Source organism: Rhinoderma darwinii, chromosome 8 (assembly GCF_050947455.1).
Source record: "Rhinoderma darwinii isolate aRhiDar2 chromosome 8, aRhiDar2.hap1, whole genome shotgun sequence".
Lineage (NCBI taxonomy): Eukaryota > Metazoa > Chordata > Amphibia > Anura > Rhinodermatidae > Rhinoderma > Rhinoderma darwinii.
In genome coordinates this window covers 53,257,558-53,274,201 of record NC_134694.1, presented here as the reverse complement: position 1 = coordinate 53,274,201, position 16,644 = coordinate 53,257,558, and the positions used below count along the sequence as shown (strand labels likewise).

Genomic DNA, 16,644 nt, shown 5'->3' with positions numbered 1-16,644 from the left:
ACAGCCAATATCCACGGGCCGTTAAAAAAACCGGCCATGTGAATACTCCCGTAGATCATTGTTCTGAGAAAAGCGGTGTGATGATCGTTCAAAGAACGGTCGTTTTTAACTGTCATGTGAAAATAGCCTAAGGCACAAGATGACAGCCCAGGTCCAGATAAGGACAGTTCTTGGAATTTTTATATCAGAAACTCCCAGTACAGGAGGAACACATATGTTGCAACATATCTGGACTTCAATTATTACACAGTTAGTACAGTTGAAAAAAAGACACATGTCAATGTGTAATGAAATACAACCTCCTAGAATGCACATGGGCAGTAAGGGAAAAAAATAAATAAAATCAGATAACTATAGATTTAGTTCAGGGCTATATACAAAATTAACTACCGTGTTTCCCCGAAAGTAAGACAGTGTCTTACTTTCTTTTTATCCCCAAAAGCCCGACTATGTCTTACTTTCGGGGTATGTCTTATATTGTAAAAAAATTGTCGAATTTTTTTTTTTTTTTTTTTCACAAACTTTATTTAACTGTTTTACATTTTTTTTTTTTAGTCCCACCAGGGGACTTCACTATGCGATGTGCCGATCGCATATATAATGCTTTGGTATACTTAGTATACCGAAGCATTATTGCCTGTCAGTGTAAAACTGACAGGCAACCTATTAGGTCATGCCTCCGGCATCGCCTAACAGGCAGATGCTGAAGGCAGACCTGGGGGTCTTTGTTAGACCCCCGGCTGTCATGGAAACCCGACGGCGACCCGCGATTTGTTTGCGGGGGCGCCGATCGGGTGACAGAGGGAGCTCCCCCCTCTGTCAAACACATTAAATGCCGCTGTCACTATTGACAGCGGTATTTAATGGGTTAAACTGCCGGAATCGGCGCGCGCTTCGATTCCGGCAGTTGCAGCAGGAGCAAGTGCAGGGGACGGCGCGGTGACATATGGAGAGGGGGCGGCGCGGAAGTGGGCAGGAGGCGGCAATACCCCCGTGTTTCCCCGAAAGTAAGACATATGTCTTACTTTCGGGGTACGGCTTATATTAGCCGACCCCCCTGAAACCCCCGATACGTCTTACAATCGGGGGTGTCTTACTATCGGGGAAACACGGTACACCAAAGCTCCTAGGACTCGTGCACACACCAGTGTGTTCTTCCTGCATCCTTTCCAGAGTTAGTGTTTGTGATCATTTAGATACTGATGTTAAGTGATCTTTATTCTACCAATAGAGTTGCATTTTTCAAACCTATTTAAGTCCTTCTGTAATGACAAACTCATCAGAACTAAAGGGAAGGGGAGTTGAATGTCAGGATCATCCAGCTGATGACAAAATAGAATAAGAATATGGGATAGACTGCCAAGGCTCTACGGTTGGGTGGTTGACTGTCTGCCAGAAAGGCAGTTGAGGCTGTAAAAGAAAGAGAACGTTTATATTTAGTACATAAACAAGAGAAAATTCTGATAGTACATAATATTTAAAAGACCGTTGACTGAATTTTTTTTTCCCTCCTAGATATTCCAAACTGACTTGTTGCAGTGATGGCATCCTATTACAGTACCACATACACTATAGTGAACCCAGGTAACTGGTGGGCAAATATGAAAGACCAAAAAAATACCAAATTGCCAGAAGCTAATAAATTAGCCCTAGTTTCCCCAGATACCGAATGCATGTTTAGGATAAAATTACGTAACTTATTTTTAGCCAAGTATTCAACAAATACACATAGAATTAAAAAGCCCAATGTGAACGGAGCGTCCCAATTCTAATAGCGTAGTGTAACTTTGAAGTGTATGAAATCTCGTAGCAAAGTCAAGGCAAAGCTAACTAGGACTTTACTGCCTATATAAGTGAAAACAAATTAATAGCTGCAGTCCGATTAATGAGGACAACGTTTCAGGCCACATTGATGTAAAAATTACTAGCGCCCGCCCCCCCCCTCCCTCCCTCCCCTCCCCTCCCCTCCCCTCCCCCTTACAACATATTTCACCACTGCAGTGGCGTTTTCAGGGGTATAGGGGCTACATGGGTACTGGGCCCAATTCACATACACTTGTACATAGCTCCTACTCCGCCTGTGCGAACAGAAGCTGCAGACACCTGCATAAACATTGAAAAACATACACTGCAGTTTACTTTATCCTTTTATATAGGACGTGATGGAAAATAAAATAATATTTACCAAAAGTAGACCAGGCAAACATAGCAGCCACTATGACCAGCCGCAGGATGAAAGTCGTCATGCTTACACTCGCCAGAAGCAGTAGCCGACATATCAGCATGGCCACTGTAAGGGGCAGGATGCAGTATCCCAACACACACAGACTTTGGAAGAACGAACTGGAAGAGAAGTGCTAAAAATTACTTCAAAAAAGCAGTTTTACAGCTAATGAAGACCTGCTGCACGATTACTTTTTTCTCCAATTGAAAAGTTTTAACCACTTAAGCACACAGCTGATGGACCAGGCCATTTTTTTCAAATCTGGTATGTCACTTTGTGGAAATAACTTTGTACTTGAAGTTAGTGGTAAAATTTGGTCGATACATTTAGTGTTTAGTTGTGGAAAACACCAACATTTAGAGAAAATTTGCAATTTTAGAACTTTAAATGGATCTGCTTGTAAGAAACATACTCACCGACGCAGCACCATCCTCCTCAGGTGTGGTCACTAGTCTCACGGGTTCTGTGAATGCGACGAGATGACGTTATCTCGCCACCTTCACAGAACCCGTGAGACTAGAAACCACACATGAAGTAGACGGCACTGTATATGTGAGCATGTAGGGCATTCAGGCGGAATTAAATGTTGTGTTGTTGCGCTCGCAAAAAGGGTAGTGTGGTGCTAGTACAAGGGGCATGGTTGTCAACTGTAGCAAATTTTTCAGGACTGTTCTGAATTTACAGACAGTCCCGGAGGATTGCTTTGGGGGGGGGGGGGTGCTTTCTCCAGAGGGGTCTGTGTGGCATCATCTACAGGGGATCTGTGAAACAATCATGACAATGACCTTCCTTTGGGGATTTTCAGGGGGTTGGGACAAAAAGCGCCTGACAAACGAAATTAGTCAGTTTTTTTTAACGGCCATGTAAAACGGATGCAAAGTGGATGTCAAACGGATATTAAAAACAGACGGACGGTTAATAAATGAAAATTTGAAAAGACACGGATACAAAATGGCCATGAAAAACTGACAGTTGATCAGTTTTTAATGGCCATTTTTTTCACTGTCGTGTAAATATAGCCTTACCCTTTAGGCGTTTTACAGGAATGAAAGCAACATTTGCAAGCTTCATTTTGCAGAAAATCAGTTTTAATCCATTTTTTTCTGTAACACAAAGTTTTACCAAAGAAAAAAAGCCTCCTATTGTAAAGGTTTTGTGGTGCCAAAAAAAAAAAAAAAAAAAAAAAGAGTGGAAACACCCCAAAAAAGACACCATTTAGAAAACTACACCCCTCAAGGAATTTATCAAGGGTTATAGTCTTTTCTCATCCCTTGGTTGAACTTGATGGACATGTGTCTTTTTTCAGCCGTACTAACTATGTAACTATATATAGTGAACATTTTGACCACACAGGTTTTTTGCTAAATTTAGTGGAATTATGAAGTGAAAATTAAAATCTAAATTTCTCCCAATAAAATGTAGAAATTTTTACAAGGCATAAAGGAGAAAAAGCACTCCAACATTTGAAAAGCAGTTTCTCCCAATTACAGCAATACCCCATATGTGGTAATAAACTGCTATTTGGACACACGGCACGGCTTAGAAGGTAAGGAGTGCCATTTGGCATTTGCAAAGCCACTGAGGGACCAAAACAGTATAAACCCACCAAAAACTACAACCCTTAAAGAGGCTCTGTCACCAGATTTTGCAACCCCTATCTGCTATTGCAGCAGATAGGCGCTGCAATGTAGATTACAGTAACGTTTTTATTTTTAAATAACGAGCATTTTTGGCCAAGTTATGGCCATTTTCGTATTTATGCAAATGAGGCTTGCAAAAGTACAACTGGGCGTGTTGAAAAGTAAAAGTACAACTGGGCGTGTATTATGTGCGTACATCGGGGCGTGTTTACTACTTTTACTAGCTGGGCGTTCTGATGAGAAGTATCATCCACTTCTCTTCAGAACGCCCAGCTTCTGGCAGTGCAGATCTGTGACATCACTCACAGGTCCTGCATCGTGTCGGCACCAGAGGCTACAGTTGATTCTGCAGCAGCATCAGCATTTGCAGGTAAGTAGCTACATCGACTTACCTGCAAACGCTGATGCTGCTGCAGAATCATCTGTAGCCTCCGGTGTCGATGTGTCCTTGCTCGTCTGACACGATGCAGGACCTGTGAGTGACGACACAGAGTGATCTCTCGAGAACACGGCTGTGTCTGCACTGCCAGAAGCTGGGCGTTGTGAAGAGAAGTGGATGATACTTCTATGCACAACGCCCAGCTAGTAAAAGTAGTAAACGCCCCGATGTACGCACATAATACACGCCCAGTTGTACTTTTACTTTTCAACACGCCCAGTTGTACTATTGCAAGCCTCATTTGCATAAATACGAAAATGGTCATAACTTGGCCAAAAATGCTCGTTTTTTAAAAATAAAAACGTTACTGTAATCTACATTGCAGCGCCTATCTGCTGCAATAGCAGATAGGGGTTGCAAAATCTGGTGACAGAGCCTCTTTAAAGTTAACAAAACCCAAAAACCAATGCAGGAATCTCACTTTTTCCCAGTTTCAGCCTGCAAAGAACTTTATTTCAGTTTTCCAGTACATTAGATGGTACTTTAAATGGTGTCAATAGAAAATACAACTCCTTGCGCAAGTAAAAAGCTCACACACGACTATTGACAGGAAAGGGAGTGAGAAACGAGAAAAAAAATAAAAAAAAAAAAAAAGCAAAAAAATGGATCAGTCCAGAAAGGATTAATTTCTAACAAAAAAAAACATTTATGACCACAATTGGGGTATCAACGTACTCGGGAGAAATTGCTTTACAAATGTTGGGGTGCGTTTTCCTCCTTTATTCTTTGCGAAAACGTAAAAAAACTTCAACATTTTAGTGGAAACATGGATATTCATTTTCACGGCCTAATTCTAATAAATTCTGCAAAAGACCTGTGGGGTCAAAATGCTCACTATACCCCTAGATAGATCCCTTAAGTGGTGTAGTTTCCCAAATTGGGGTCACTTTTGGGGGGGTTTTCATGGTTTTGGTCCCTCCAGTTCGTTGCAAACGCGACATGGCACTGAAAATGAATCCAGCAAAATCAGCGCTCCAAAATCCAAATGATGCTCCTTCTCTTCTGAGCCCTGCTGTGAGTCCAAACAGCAGTTTATTACCGCATATGGGGTATTTCCGTAATCCGGAGAAATTGCTTTACAAATAATGGTTTTTTTTCCCCTTTATTCCTTGTAAAAACGAAAAAAAATAAAAAAATAAAAAAAAGTAGATTTTCATCTTCACAGACAAATTCAAATACATTTAGCAAAAACCTCACTATACCCCTAGATAAATTCCCCGAGGGGTGTAGTTTCCAAAATGCGGGTCACTGGTGGGGGGGCTTCCACTGTTTTGGCACCACAAGACCTCTTCAAACCTGACATTGTGCCTAAAATATATTTATAAAAAAAATAAAAATCTATTACAAATGAATTTTGGAAAACTTTTAAATCCTGTGAAATGTCTAAAGGAGTTAAGACATTTTCTAAATGCTGTTTTGAATACTTTGAGGGGTGACGTTTTTAAAATGGGGTGACTTTGGGGGTTTCTAATATATAAGGCCCTCAAAGCCACTACAGAACTGAACTGGTCACTGAAAAAAATGGCCTTTTAAAATTCTTGAAAACATGGGAAAGCTAAATTTAACGTCCTAGAAAAATAAAAGCGAATGTTAAAAAAAAATAAAAAAAATATGCAAACAAAGTACATATATGGGATGTATAAAATATTGACTATTTTGTGTGGTATTACGGTCTGTCTTACAAGCAGGTACATTTAAATTTATAAAAATGCACATTTTTGCAAATTCGCAAAATTTTGGCGTTTTTCACACAAATATTGAATTTATCTACCAAATTTTTTTTTCTAACATAAAGTACAATATGTCACGAGAAAACAATCTCAGAATCACTTATGTAAAAGCATTCACAAGTGATTACCACATAAATTGACACGTCAGATTTGATCAAATCTGCTTCGTCGTCAAGGCCAAATACAGGCTCAGTCCTAAAAGGGTTAAGGGGTGTAGTGAGCATTTTGACTCCCACATGCGTTTTTTCATTAGAAATTAATGTGCAGCGGATGACGCAAAGTAAAAATGTAAATTTCCACGGATATGCCATTTTAGTGCACAATAGGTTGTGCCCAGTTTGTGCCACTGAAGACAAATACCTCAACCTGTTAAGTGGGTTCTCCTGGGTATATCGATGTCATGTGGATGTAAACTTTGTAGGTTTCAGAAGGGAGGGAGCGCCATTTGGCTTTTAGAGGGTGGATTTTGCTTAGTATTAGTTTGGTTTGGGATTTTTGCGGATATTTCAGTTTATAATGCGGGGGCATAGGTAAGCTGGGCAAGGTACATCAGGGCATAATAAGCGGTTACAATAACGGGGTAAACAAATAATCCACAGGATGCTTGGCCAGTGTCGTGCCGATAAATGCTGCCCAAATCTTATCCTCTTTTGGAACACACTCTGCACATTGTGTGTCGCCATATTCTGAGGCAGAATTTTTTTATTTTTTTCTCCAACTGAACTGTGTGACAGCTTATTTTTTTGTGGGACAATCTGTAGTTTTCATTGGTACCATGCGATTTTTTGATCACTTTCTATTCCATTTTTGGCAAGGAAGGTGACCAAGAACCAGCAATTCCGACAAAGTTATTATTTATTTATTTTTTTTTTTACAGTGTTCACCGTGGACATATGCATTTGTTTTTTCTTTTTTATCTTTTGCAGCGTTTGCAAAATCACTATTTTTTAAAATAATTAATTTTGTGTCACCATAACTTTTGTTTGTCAAATAAGCTGTGGAAAGGCTTTTTTTTGCGGGACAGGTTGTAGTTTTTATTAGTACCATTTTGGGGTATACGCAACTTTTTGATCACATTTTATTCTAAGTTTTGGGAGGGGTGGTGACCACAAAATAGCGATTCTGGCATTGTTCTTAATTTATTTTGCAGTGTTCACTGCAAAGAAAAAATTAAATTGTAAAATAACGTTTGGGTCGTTACAAACATGATTACCAAAGGTTTGTACTTTTTTTTTACGTTTTCATTTTGTCCCTATAATAAAAGGCTTGTTATAGGAAAAAAAAATTTTTTTAAACTTTAAATAGGACACTTGAAGGCCTGCAACACTGATCTTTATTCGAATACACTGCTCTTTCGTACATGGCAAAACAGGAGGCCATAGTTAGGCATCCGGTTGCCATAGCAACAATCAGAACCCCTACAATCACATCGCTGCGATGCCGATCAGCTACAAACCACCAAGAGCCGCTCGGCTAGTTGCTTTTGAGCGCTGCATCTAAGTGGCTAATCAGCCGGATTGGAGGCTAGCCCAGCTTCTGAGCCCACACCACAAACAAAACGTAGTTAGGTTGTGTTTCGTTAAGTTCTTTACGACAGTGATTAGTACATCGGCTGTCATTAAGGGGTTAAAGAGGTATTCCCAACGTAAACATTTATGGCATATCCACAGGATATGCCATAATGGTTGGACAGATGCAGGTCACTGATCCAGGTGGAGAATGAACGGTAAGGTAACTGAACGTGTGTGGCTCTCTCCATTTTTTTCTATGGGAGTTTTGGAAACACCAGAGCTAGCGGGACCAGCATCTCTCAGACATTCATAGCATATCCCGTGGACATGCCAGAAATCTTTAAGTTGGGAATACCCCTTAAATGGATCTAAAATTATTTCATTTATAGGTGCCCTTCATATTAACCCCTTAATGACCATCCTATTTTTTACGTTTTTCCATCGTCGCATTCCAAGAGATAACGTTTTTATTGTTGCGTCGCCATAGCTGTATAAGGTTTTGTTTTTTGCGGAACAAGTTGTATTTTTTAATAGCACCATTTTGAGGTATATATTATTTATGGATTAGCTTTTATTAACCTTTTTTTGGGGGGGGGGGGGGGGGGGGGGAATAGAAAAATTCTGAAATTTCGCCACTCTTTTTTTGCGTCTTAAATCTACGCCGTTTACCGTGTGGCATAAATAACACAAAACTTTATTCAGCGGGTTGTTACGATTGCAAAGATACCAAATTTGTATGTTTTACTACTTTTATTTACACTGCAAAAACGTTTTTGTTTTTTTCAAAATTATTTGTTTTTGTGCCTCCATATTTGAAGAGCCGTAACTTTTTTTTTTTTCACCGATGCGGTTGTATGAGGGTTTTTTTTTTGCGGGAAGATTTGTAGTTTTTAATGGTACCATTTTGGAGTAGATGCGACTTTTTAATCACATTTTTTTAAAGTCAGGATTCACAGAATACAGCAATTTTTCCATAGTTTATGGCGTTCATCGTGCGGGTTAAGTAATGTAATAGCTTTTTAGTCGGGGTCGTTACGGACGCGGCGATACCAAATATCTGTAACTTTTTTACTTTATTTTGTTTTTTTAATACTAAGGCAGTTTGTAAGGGGAAAAAGTGGGTTTTTCATTTTTTTTTTACTAGTCCCACTAGGGGACTTTAATATGCGATTCTCCGATCGCTATTATAATACACTGCAATACTTTTGTATTGCAGTGTATTACTGCCTGTCCGTTTAACACAGACAGGCATCTGCTAGGTCATGCCTGCGGCATGATCTAGCAGGCATTTGCTACAGGCAGACCTAGGGGCCTTTATCAGGCCCCCGGCTGCCATCGGAGACAGACACTCTGCGATCTTATCGCCGGGTGTCAGTGGGATGAGAGGGAGCTCCCTCCCCCTCTCAAAAACCACTCAGATGCGGTGCACGCTATTGAGCACCGCATCTGAAGGGTTAAACTGGCGAGATCGATACTAATATAGATCTCACTCGGCAGAGCAGGGACGCCCCCAGCCCTCAGCTACGTCTGGCAGCTGAGAGCAGGGAGATTTGACAGCTCCCTGCTCGGTTTACATTATTCTGATGCAGTGCCGTGAAAAGGCTTATGCATCAGAATAAAGCCCGTTAGTGGCCACCGTGAAAAGGCGTATTGGCGGTCACGAACGGGTTAACCGATAGGACACTTATGAACATAAATCTCTCTCCTATTTTCACTATCAAAACAACCTGTTCAATGAACTCATCTGTGTTACTCTTGTATTTTCAGCTACATATCTATACATTCATAACGCGTGGAATATTAATCATATCTATTCTTGTATAACAAGAATTAGATGCCAGCTGTACTTCTGGAGTGGCTCAGCAATGTGCAAGCAAGGGAAAAAAAACAAACAATACATCTCCTCTCCCCATTTATAATGTACATACATGGTTCCTCCAAGAAGCTTCGAATTCAGTGTGATGACCACAGCCCCAAACCAGATGATCACAAACACTTCAGCAAACTGGGGACCTCCATCATTTTTGCTGTTTGCATAGCTACCTTGAAGCATTCTTGTAGAGGTGAGGAAAAGAAAAAAAGACAAATATATACAGATTGAGGTATGGATAGCAAATATCAAAAGGGTTTACATAAGACTTGAAATTAAAAGAATTTATTAATTATGTGAACAAGCAAGTTCTCAAAACAGAACAGAATGGAGTTACAGCAATGATTGAGGCCTACAAAACCTAAAAATATTTGGAGAAGACAACCATAGTAAACCAATAGAGGGGCTGTACCCTTAGGCTATGTTCACACACAGTTTTTTGCAGGCGGAATTTCTGCCTCAAAATTCAGTTTGGAAGTTTGAGGCAGATTTTCACTGCCTTTTTAGTCTGCGGCCATTGAGCGCCGCAGGCATAAAACGCAGCGAAATACGCTTTCTCTGCCTCCCATTGAAGTCAATGGGAGGTCAGAGGCGTAAACGACCGGAGATAGGGCATGTCGCTTTTTTTCCCCACGAGGCAGTTTTATCCGCTCGTGGGAAAAAGACACCTCCGCCTCCCATTGAAATCAACGGGAGGAATTTTCGGCCGTTTTTTGGCACGTTTCCTCGTCAAAAAACAGCTCCCAAAGGTTTCACAATAGTATGGCCACTTCTACACCAAATATGTATACTTTTTCTAAACTACATTGTCGCGACGCCCATTTTTATTCTAGTGTCTCCCCCACCCGTAGCTGGTTATAAAGGTTCTGCAAAGCACCAGTTAACATTAAAAAAAAATAAAAAAATAAGTGTTAGAGCAAATAGGGACTTGTACTTGATAGAAATTCTCTTTAATGTTTTTTATATTATTATGCGCAAATCACGTAATAAACGAGGGACATAGAAGGTTACAGTAGGGCTATGTTCACGTCCCAGGTTTGACTATAAAAACTCTGCCGTCTATTTTTCGTAAACTCTGCCGCAGAAACCATCAGCTGCCATTTGGATTTTTGCATTGTCCAGCAGATCCACACGTGGGTTAGTCTTATTATAATACAACTTATAGGCGTAGAATCCACGTCAACATGAAGCATGCTGTAAATGATAAAATCTGCAGCACATCCATTACTCCGCACGGATATTATCCGGAATGTGTTAATTGGGTATAAAATAACCCATTCTCCTGCATTGCTGGTGGGATGTGAGCGGATTCTGTCAGGATTAAGACGTGGAATCTGCACCTAAATCCTGAACGTGTCAACATGGCCAAAAGCTTGCACAGAAAAAAATATATATTTGTTCTTGACAAAAAACAAAAACTAAAACAAAATACTTACAAAGCAAGTGAGACACAAAGCACAAGAGGGCCCCATAAATCCCCTAAAGAAAGAGCAGACAACAGGGTTAGACCAGGTGTAAAGTAATAACTTATTTGCCTCTTCACACAGTGCAGTCCCCTCCCTTCCGCACCAGAGGAACAAACAGAGGAAAAATCTAAAAGACTATATGGGTATGTCCAGATGTGGTGGATTTGTTGAGGATTACATCAGCGTCAGGGTTCTGTTGATGGGTTTCATCAGACCTTTACGTCAGATGAACCCATAAATGGAAAGGCAAACGGAAACAATAGCTTTCAGTTAACATTACCACCAATTTCAATGGTAATGCTTCCGTTGCGAACGGTTACCGTTTGTCTCCGTTGCACAAAGCTTCAGATTTTTTTGACGAAATAGCGCATTTGACCGATATGGTTTCCGCCCAAAAAAAACCTAAACCATATGAAACAGAGACAAACAGTAACCATTACCATTGAAATCAATGGTAATGCTAACTGAAAGCTATGGTGTTTCTGTTTGCCTTTCCGGTAATGGATTCCCCTGATGGAACACTGACAGAGCAGATCAGTGTGTATTTCGCAACAACTTTACAGTACAATGTTAGTAAATAGTGTTTTACAAAACGGCTATCCACACGTAGACGATTTTTCTGCTTTGGATTTGAGGCCATGCTGCATATTTTCAAATGTGAAACATTCCTATTAGGTCATGGATTTGCGATGTAAAGAATAAGATCCGCAGTGGATTTTGCCACTACGACAGTAAATCTGCGCTGGAAAGATTAGGCATTTCTGAACTCAGCCTAAGGCCACTTTCACACTACAATATTTTGAAGCCAAAACCAGGAGTGGGCCCAAAACATGGAAGTACAATTGTCAATTATAATTTCTGTGTAGGTTTCACTCCTGGTTTTTGCTTCCAAATACTGCGGCTTGAAAACGGCCATAAGGTTGTCCTTCGTTTATTTTCTGTTTTTTTTTTTTTAAATTAAAATAATGTTTAAATTAATCCATTTTGTGCAGCAGCCATCTTGTCTGGAGTCTCCATCTTGGAGCACGTATTTGAATTGGGCTCTGAAATGAAAAAAATGTCATTTTTTCCAATAAAATGTCATTTGTGATCAAAATTTCTTATTTTCACAGGGAACAAAATACCCCATTTTGTTGCCCAATTTGTCCTTAGTGTGGCAATACCCCATTTGTGGTGATAAACTGCCGTTTGGGCCCATGGGAGGGCTCAGAAGGAAATGAGCGCTATATGTTTGTTGGAGTCCAGATTTTGTTGGATTGGTTTTCGGGTGCCATGTCGCATTTGCAGAGCCTCAGAGGTATCAAAGCAATGGAAACCCACCAAAAGTGACCCCATTTTGGAAACTACACCCCTCAAGGAATTCATTTATGGGTAATGTGACCATTTAGACCCCATAGTTTCTTCACAGAACTTATTTGAATTGGGCTGGGAATGAAAACAAAATTATTTTTTTTCAAATAATATGTAGTTTTGGCTGAAAATTTCTTATTTTCACAAGAAACAAAATACCCCATTCTGTTTCGCAATTTGTTCTGAGTGCCGCAATACCCCATTTGTTGTGATAAACTGCCGTTTGGGCCCATGGGAGGGCTCAGAAGGAAAGGACCACCATTTGGCCTACTGGGGATTTTCTAGTGCGAAGTCATGTATGCAGAAGCCCCTGAGGTACCAGTACAGTTGAAACCCCCAAGAAGTGACCCCGTTTTAAAAACTACACCCTTAAGGCATTCATCTAGAGGTGTAGTGAGCATTTTGACCGGAGACCTACACCCCATAAACTAATGTGGGTTCTCCCGGGTATGGCAATACCCTACATGTGGCTGTTATCAGCTGCCTGGACACAGCAGGGCCCAGAGGGGAAAGACGAGGGGGGATAAGCTGTGTGGAGTGCATCAGGGTAAGTAAAATTGGGGTAAATTATAAACCAAGGGATGTATGATCAATTTTAAAACACTCTTTCATACAGAGCTCTGGTTATTCGGGACACGTGTCACATTGATATATTGTGTCATCCATTATCGCCCTCTTATAGCAGACTTTGCACCTCTTTTGACTTTTTCCCTTCTTGCCAGTTTGGGGAACTTCTCCTGGAAAGTGTTGCCCTGGTACGATGCGTGTGGGCTCGCTTCCAGAAGTACTGGGTGCCCCCCCTTCTTGGTCCCCAAAGATAAGGTTCTTAATAATCACCTCTTGAAATTCCAGGAAAGTTCCCGTCTGGCCTGCACATCGACGTAGCATGTACGCATTGTACAATACCATCTGTATGATGTGCCCGGCCAGCTGCTTATACCACACCGCATGGCGCTGTAGGGCTTCAGGGCTTGATCTTACAAGTCCATCCCTCCCATGTACCTATTGTAGTCCAGGATGCAGTCTGGTTTGGGGGTGGCCTTTCCTTCATATATCCTAAACCTGTAGGTATACCCTGATGCACTCACAGCTTATACATCTTCACGCCATACCTTGCCCTCTTACCTGGCAGGTACTCGCGGAATTGAACCGTCCCTTTAAAATGTACCAGGGACTCATCAATAGAAATACACTTCTCGGGGGTGTATGCTTGGGAAAACCGGGCACTGGAACGGTCTAATAGGGGTCTCCGTTTATACAAACGGTCAAAACTGGGGTCATCTCGGGGTGGGCACGGCTCATTATCAGTATAATGTAAGAAGCGAAGTATTGCCTCATTTATTTATTTTTTTAGGTTCCAGTTCAGTTCTGAAGTTGCTTTGAGGGGCCCATATATTAGAAACCCCTATCAAATACCCCATTTTAGAAACTAGACCCCTCAAAGTATTCACAACAGCATGTAGAAAGTTTATGAACTCTTTAGGTGTTTCACAAAAATTTAGAGCAAAGTAGAGGTGAAATTTACATTTTTTTTTTTGTCAGAAAATCCTCTTTATACCATTTTTTTTACAACACAATTGGATTTATCAGAGAAACGCAACTTAATACGTATTGCCCAGATTCTGCAGTTTTGAGAAATATCCCACATGTGGCCCTAGTGAGGTAATGGACTGAAGCGCCGGCCTCCGAAGCAAAGGAGCACCTAGTGGATTTTGAAGCCTCTTTTTTATTAGGCACCATGTCCGGTTTGAAGAGGTCTTGTGGTGCCAAAACATTGGGAACCCCCCAAAAGTGACCCCAATTTGGAAACTAGACCCCTTGAGGAATCCATTGTAGTTTTCTTGGGGTGCATGCGGCTTTTTGATCAGTTTTTATTCTATTTTTAGGTAGCGTGGTGACTAAAAAACAGCAATTGTACGATTGTTTTTTTTTTTCGTTTTTTTTTTTACAGCGTTCACCGTGCGCTATAAATGACATATTCACTTTATTCTGCATGGCGATACGATCACGTCGATACCAGATGTTTATATTTTTTTTTATGTCTTATGGCGTTTGCACAATAAAATACGTTTTGTAAACAATCATTCACTTTTTGTGTTACCATATTCTAAGCGCCAGAACTTTTTTATTTTTCAATCAATAAAGCCGTGCGAGGACTTATTTTTTGCGTAATGAACTGTAGTTTTGATCAGGACCATTTTTAGGTACATGCGACGTTTTGATCTCTTTTTATTCCATTTTTTGGGAGGTGAAGTGACCAAAGAATTGTGATTGTGGTTCGGTTTATTATTATTTTATTTTCCGGCGTTCACCGTGCGGGATAAATAATGAAATAATTTTGTAGTTCAGGCCGTTACGGACGCGGCGATACCAATTATGTATAGTTTATTTGTTTATATATTTTTATTAATAATAAAAGGACTGATAAGGGAAAAAGGGGGATTTTTACTTTTAAATCTTTTATTTTCTTATTTTTACACATCTTTTTTTAACTTTTTTTTAACTTTATTACTTTGTCCCACTAGGGGACATGAGAGCAGGAGGCCCTGATCGCTATTCTAATACACTGCACTACATGCGTAGTGCAGTGTATTAGAACTGTCAGCTACTCACTGACAGCAAGCATAGTGGGTCCTGACGTTGTCAGGACCCACTAGGCTTCCGTCTATGGCATAGTCGGACGCCATTGTTTGGTGTCCGGTTGCCATAGTCACCATCTCCGGCCGCTATCGCGTAGCAGGCCGGCGATGGCAGCTTAACCCCTAAAAAGCCGCGATCTCTATAGAACGCGGCTTTTAAAGGGGTTAATCAGCGGGGACACAGCGATCGGTCCCCGCTGTAGGAGCTGTGACAGCTGCTGAACAAGACAGCAGCGTCACAGCTCCTGTATGTGTCGGGAGGACGGCCGAAACGGCCGTTACTCCCGAGACGTACTATTACGGCATGGAGCGCGAACGATACAGCTGCCATGACGTAATAGTACGTCAAGGAGCGGGAAGGGGTTAAAGAAGCTCTGTCACCAGATTATTAGTGCCCCATCTCCCACATAATCTGCTCAGCGCTGTAATGTAGATAAGTTTTTATTTTTATTTTGAAAAAACTATCAATTTTGAGCAAGTTAAGCACAATTTTAGATTTATGCTAATTACTTTCTTAATAGACAACTGGGCGCGTTTTTACTTTTTTTTTTTACCAACTGGGCGTTGTAAAGAGAAGTGTATGACGCTGACCAATCAGTGTCATACACTACTCTATTCATTTGTAGCAGTACTCGCAACACAGCGTGATCTTGCGCTGTGGTGTAACATACTCCCACATTAACTTAACCGAAGTGTCTTCAGTGACTAGACATCACCTCCAGCCAGGACGTGATGTCTATTCACACTCCCGTCACTTCGGTACAGTTTCTGTGAATGACAGTACAGAGTGATCTCGCGAGATCACGCCGTGCTGTGCAAGTCCCTAAGAAACTTTATTCACACTCCCAACACTTTGGTAGACATTGCATGTATTTTGAGCATACCAGCAGTGTCTATTATTCCTCTCTGATAGATCGATAAAACATGATTTGAAACTGGATAAAAATCACCCGAGGGCGGGTATCAGTTGACATACCCATTACAAATTTCAGTCTAATATATTTTGGCTCAGTAGTTGAGTCAACACCTATCATAAATAACACTATCGATTTGTTGTACAGGTTATTATGATCGCGATGATACCAAATGTGTATCATTTATTATGTATTGGGCCTTATATTTTAAAAAGGTTTATTTATTGTAACAAAAAAAAAAAAACAAAAAAAAAAAGAAGAAGAATAAAAGCACAAATGTAGATTTTTATTTTTTTAACTTTAACCCCTTGCCGCACCGGTACATCCTGTATTGTAGTGCTTTAACCCCTTCCAGCTCCTGGACGTACTATTAGGTCATGGCAGCTGTATCGTTCGCGCTCCATGACCTAATAGTACGTCTCGGGAGTAACGGCCGTTTCGGCCGTCCTCCCGACACATACAGGAGCTGTGACAGCTGCTGTCTTGTTCAGCAGCTGTCACAGCTCCTACAGCGGGGACCGATCGCTGTGTCCCCGCTGATTAACCCCTTAAAAGCCGCATTCTATAGAGATCGCGGCTTTTTAGGGGTTAAGCTGCCATCGCAGGCCTGCTACACGATAGCGGCCGGCGATGGTGACTATGGCAACCGGACACCAAACAATGGCGTCCGGCTATGTCATAGACGGAAGCCTAGTGGGTCCTGACAACGTCAGGACCCACTATGCTTGCTGTCAGTGAGTAGCTGACTGTTCCAATACACTGCACTACGCATGTAGTGCAGTGTATTAGAATTGCGATCAGGGCCTCCTGCCTTCAAGTCCCCTAGTGGGACAAAGTAATACAGTAAAAAAAAAAAAAGTG

The 16,644-nt window shown here is 41.0% G+C and overlaps 1 protein-coding gene across 1 annotated transcript in view; it reads right to left on the bottom strand.

Annotated features, from left to right (window-relative positions):
- Window positions 1–1,200: 1,200 nt before the first annotated feature.
- Window positions 1,201–16,644, bottom strand: part of YIPF6 (Yip1 domain family member 6) — a 32,737-nt gene continuing 17,293 nt past the window's right edge. The window contains exons 4-7 of the mRNA XM_075834279.1: window positions 10,851–10,893; window positions 9,473–9,598; window positions 2,186–2,343; window positions 1,201–1,410 (exon numbers count right to left, since the gene is read on the bottom strand). Coding sequence (XP_075690394.1) covers window positions 1,286–1,410; window positions 2,186–2,343; window positions 9,473–9,598; window positions 10,851–10,893 — 452 coding nt within the window. The 3' untranslated portion in view covers window positions 1,201–1,285. The remainder of the gene's footprint in view (window positions 1,411–2,185; window positions 2,344–9,472; window positions 9,599–10,850; window positions 10,894–16,644) is intronic.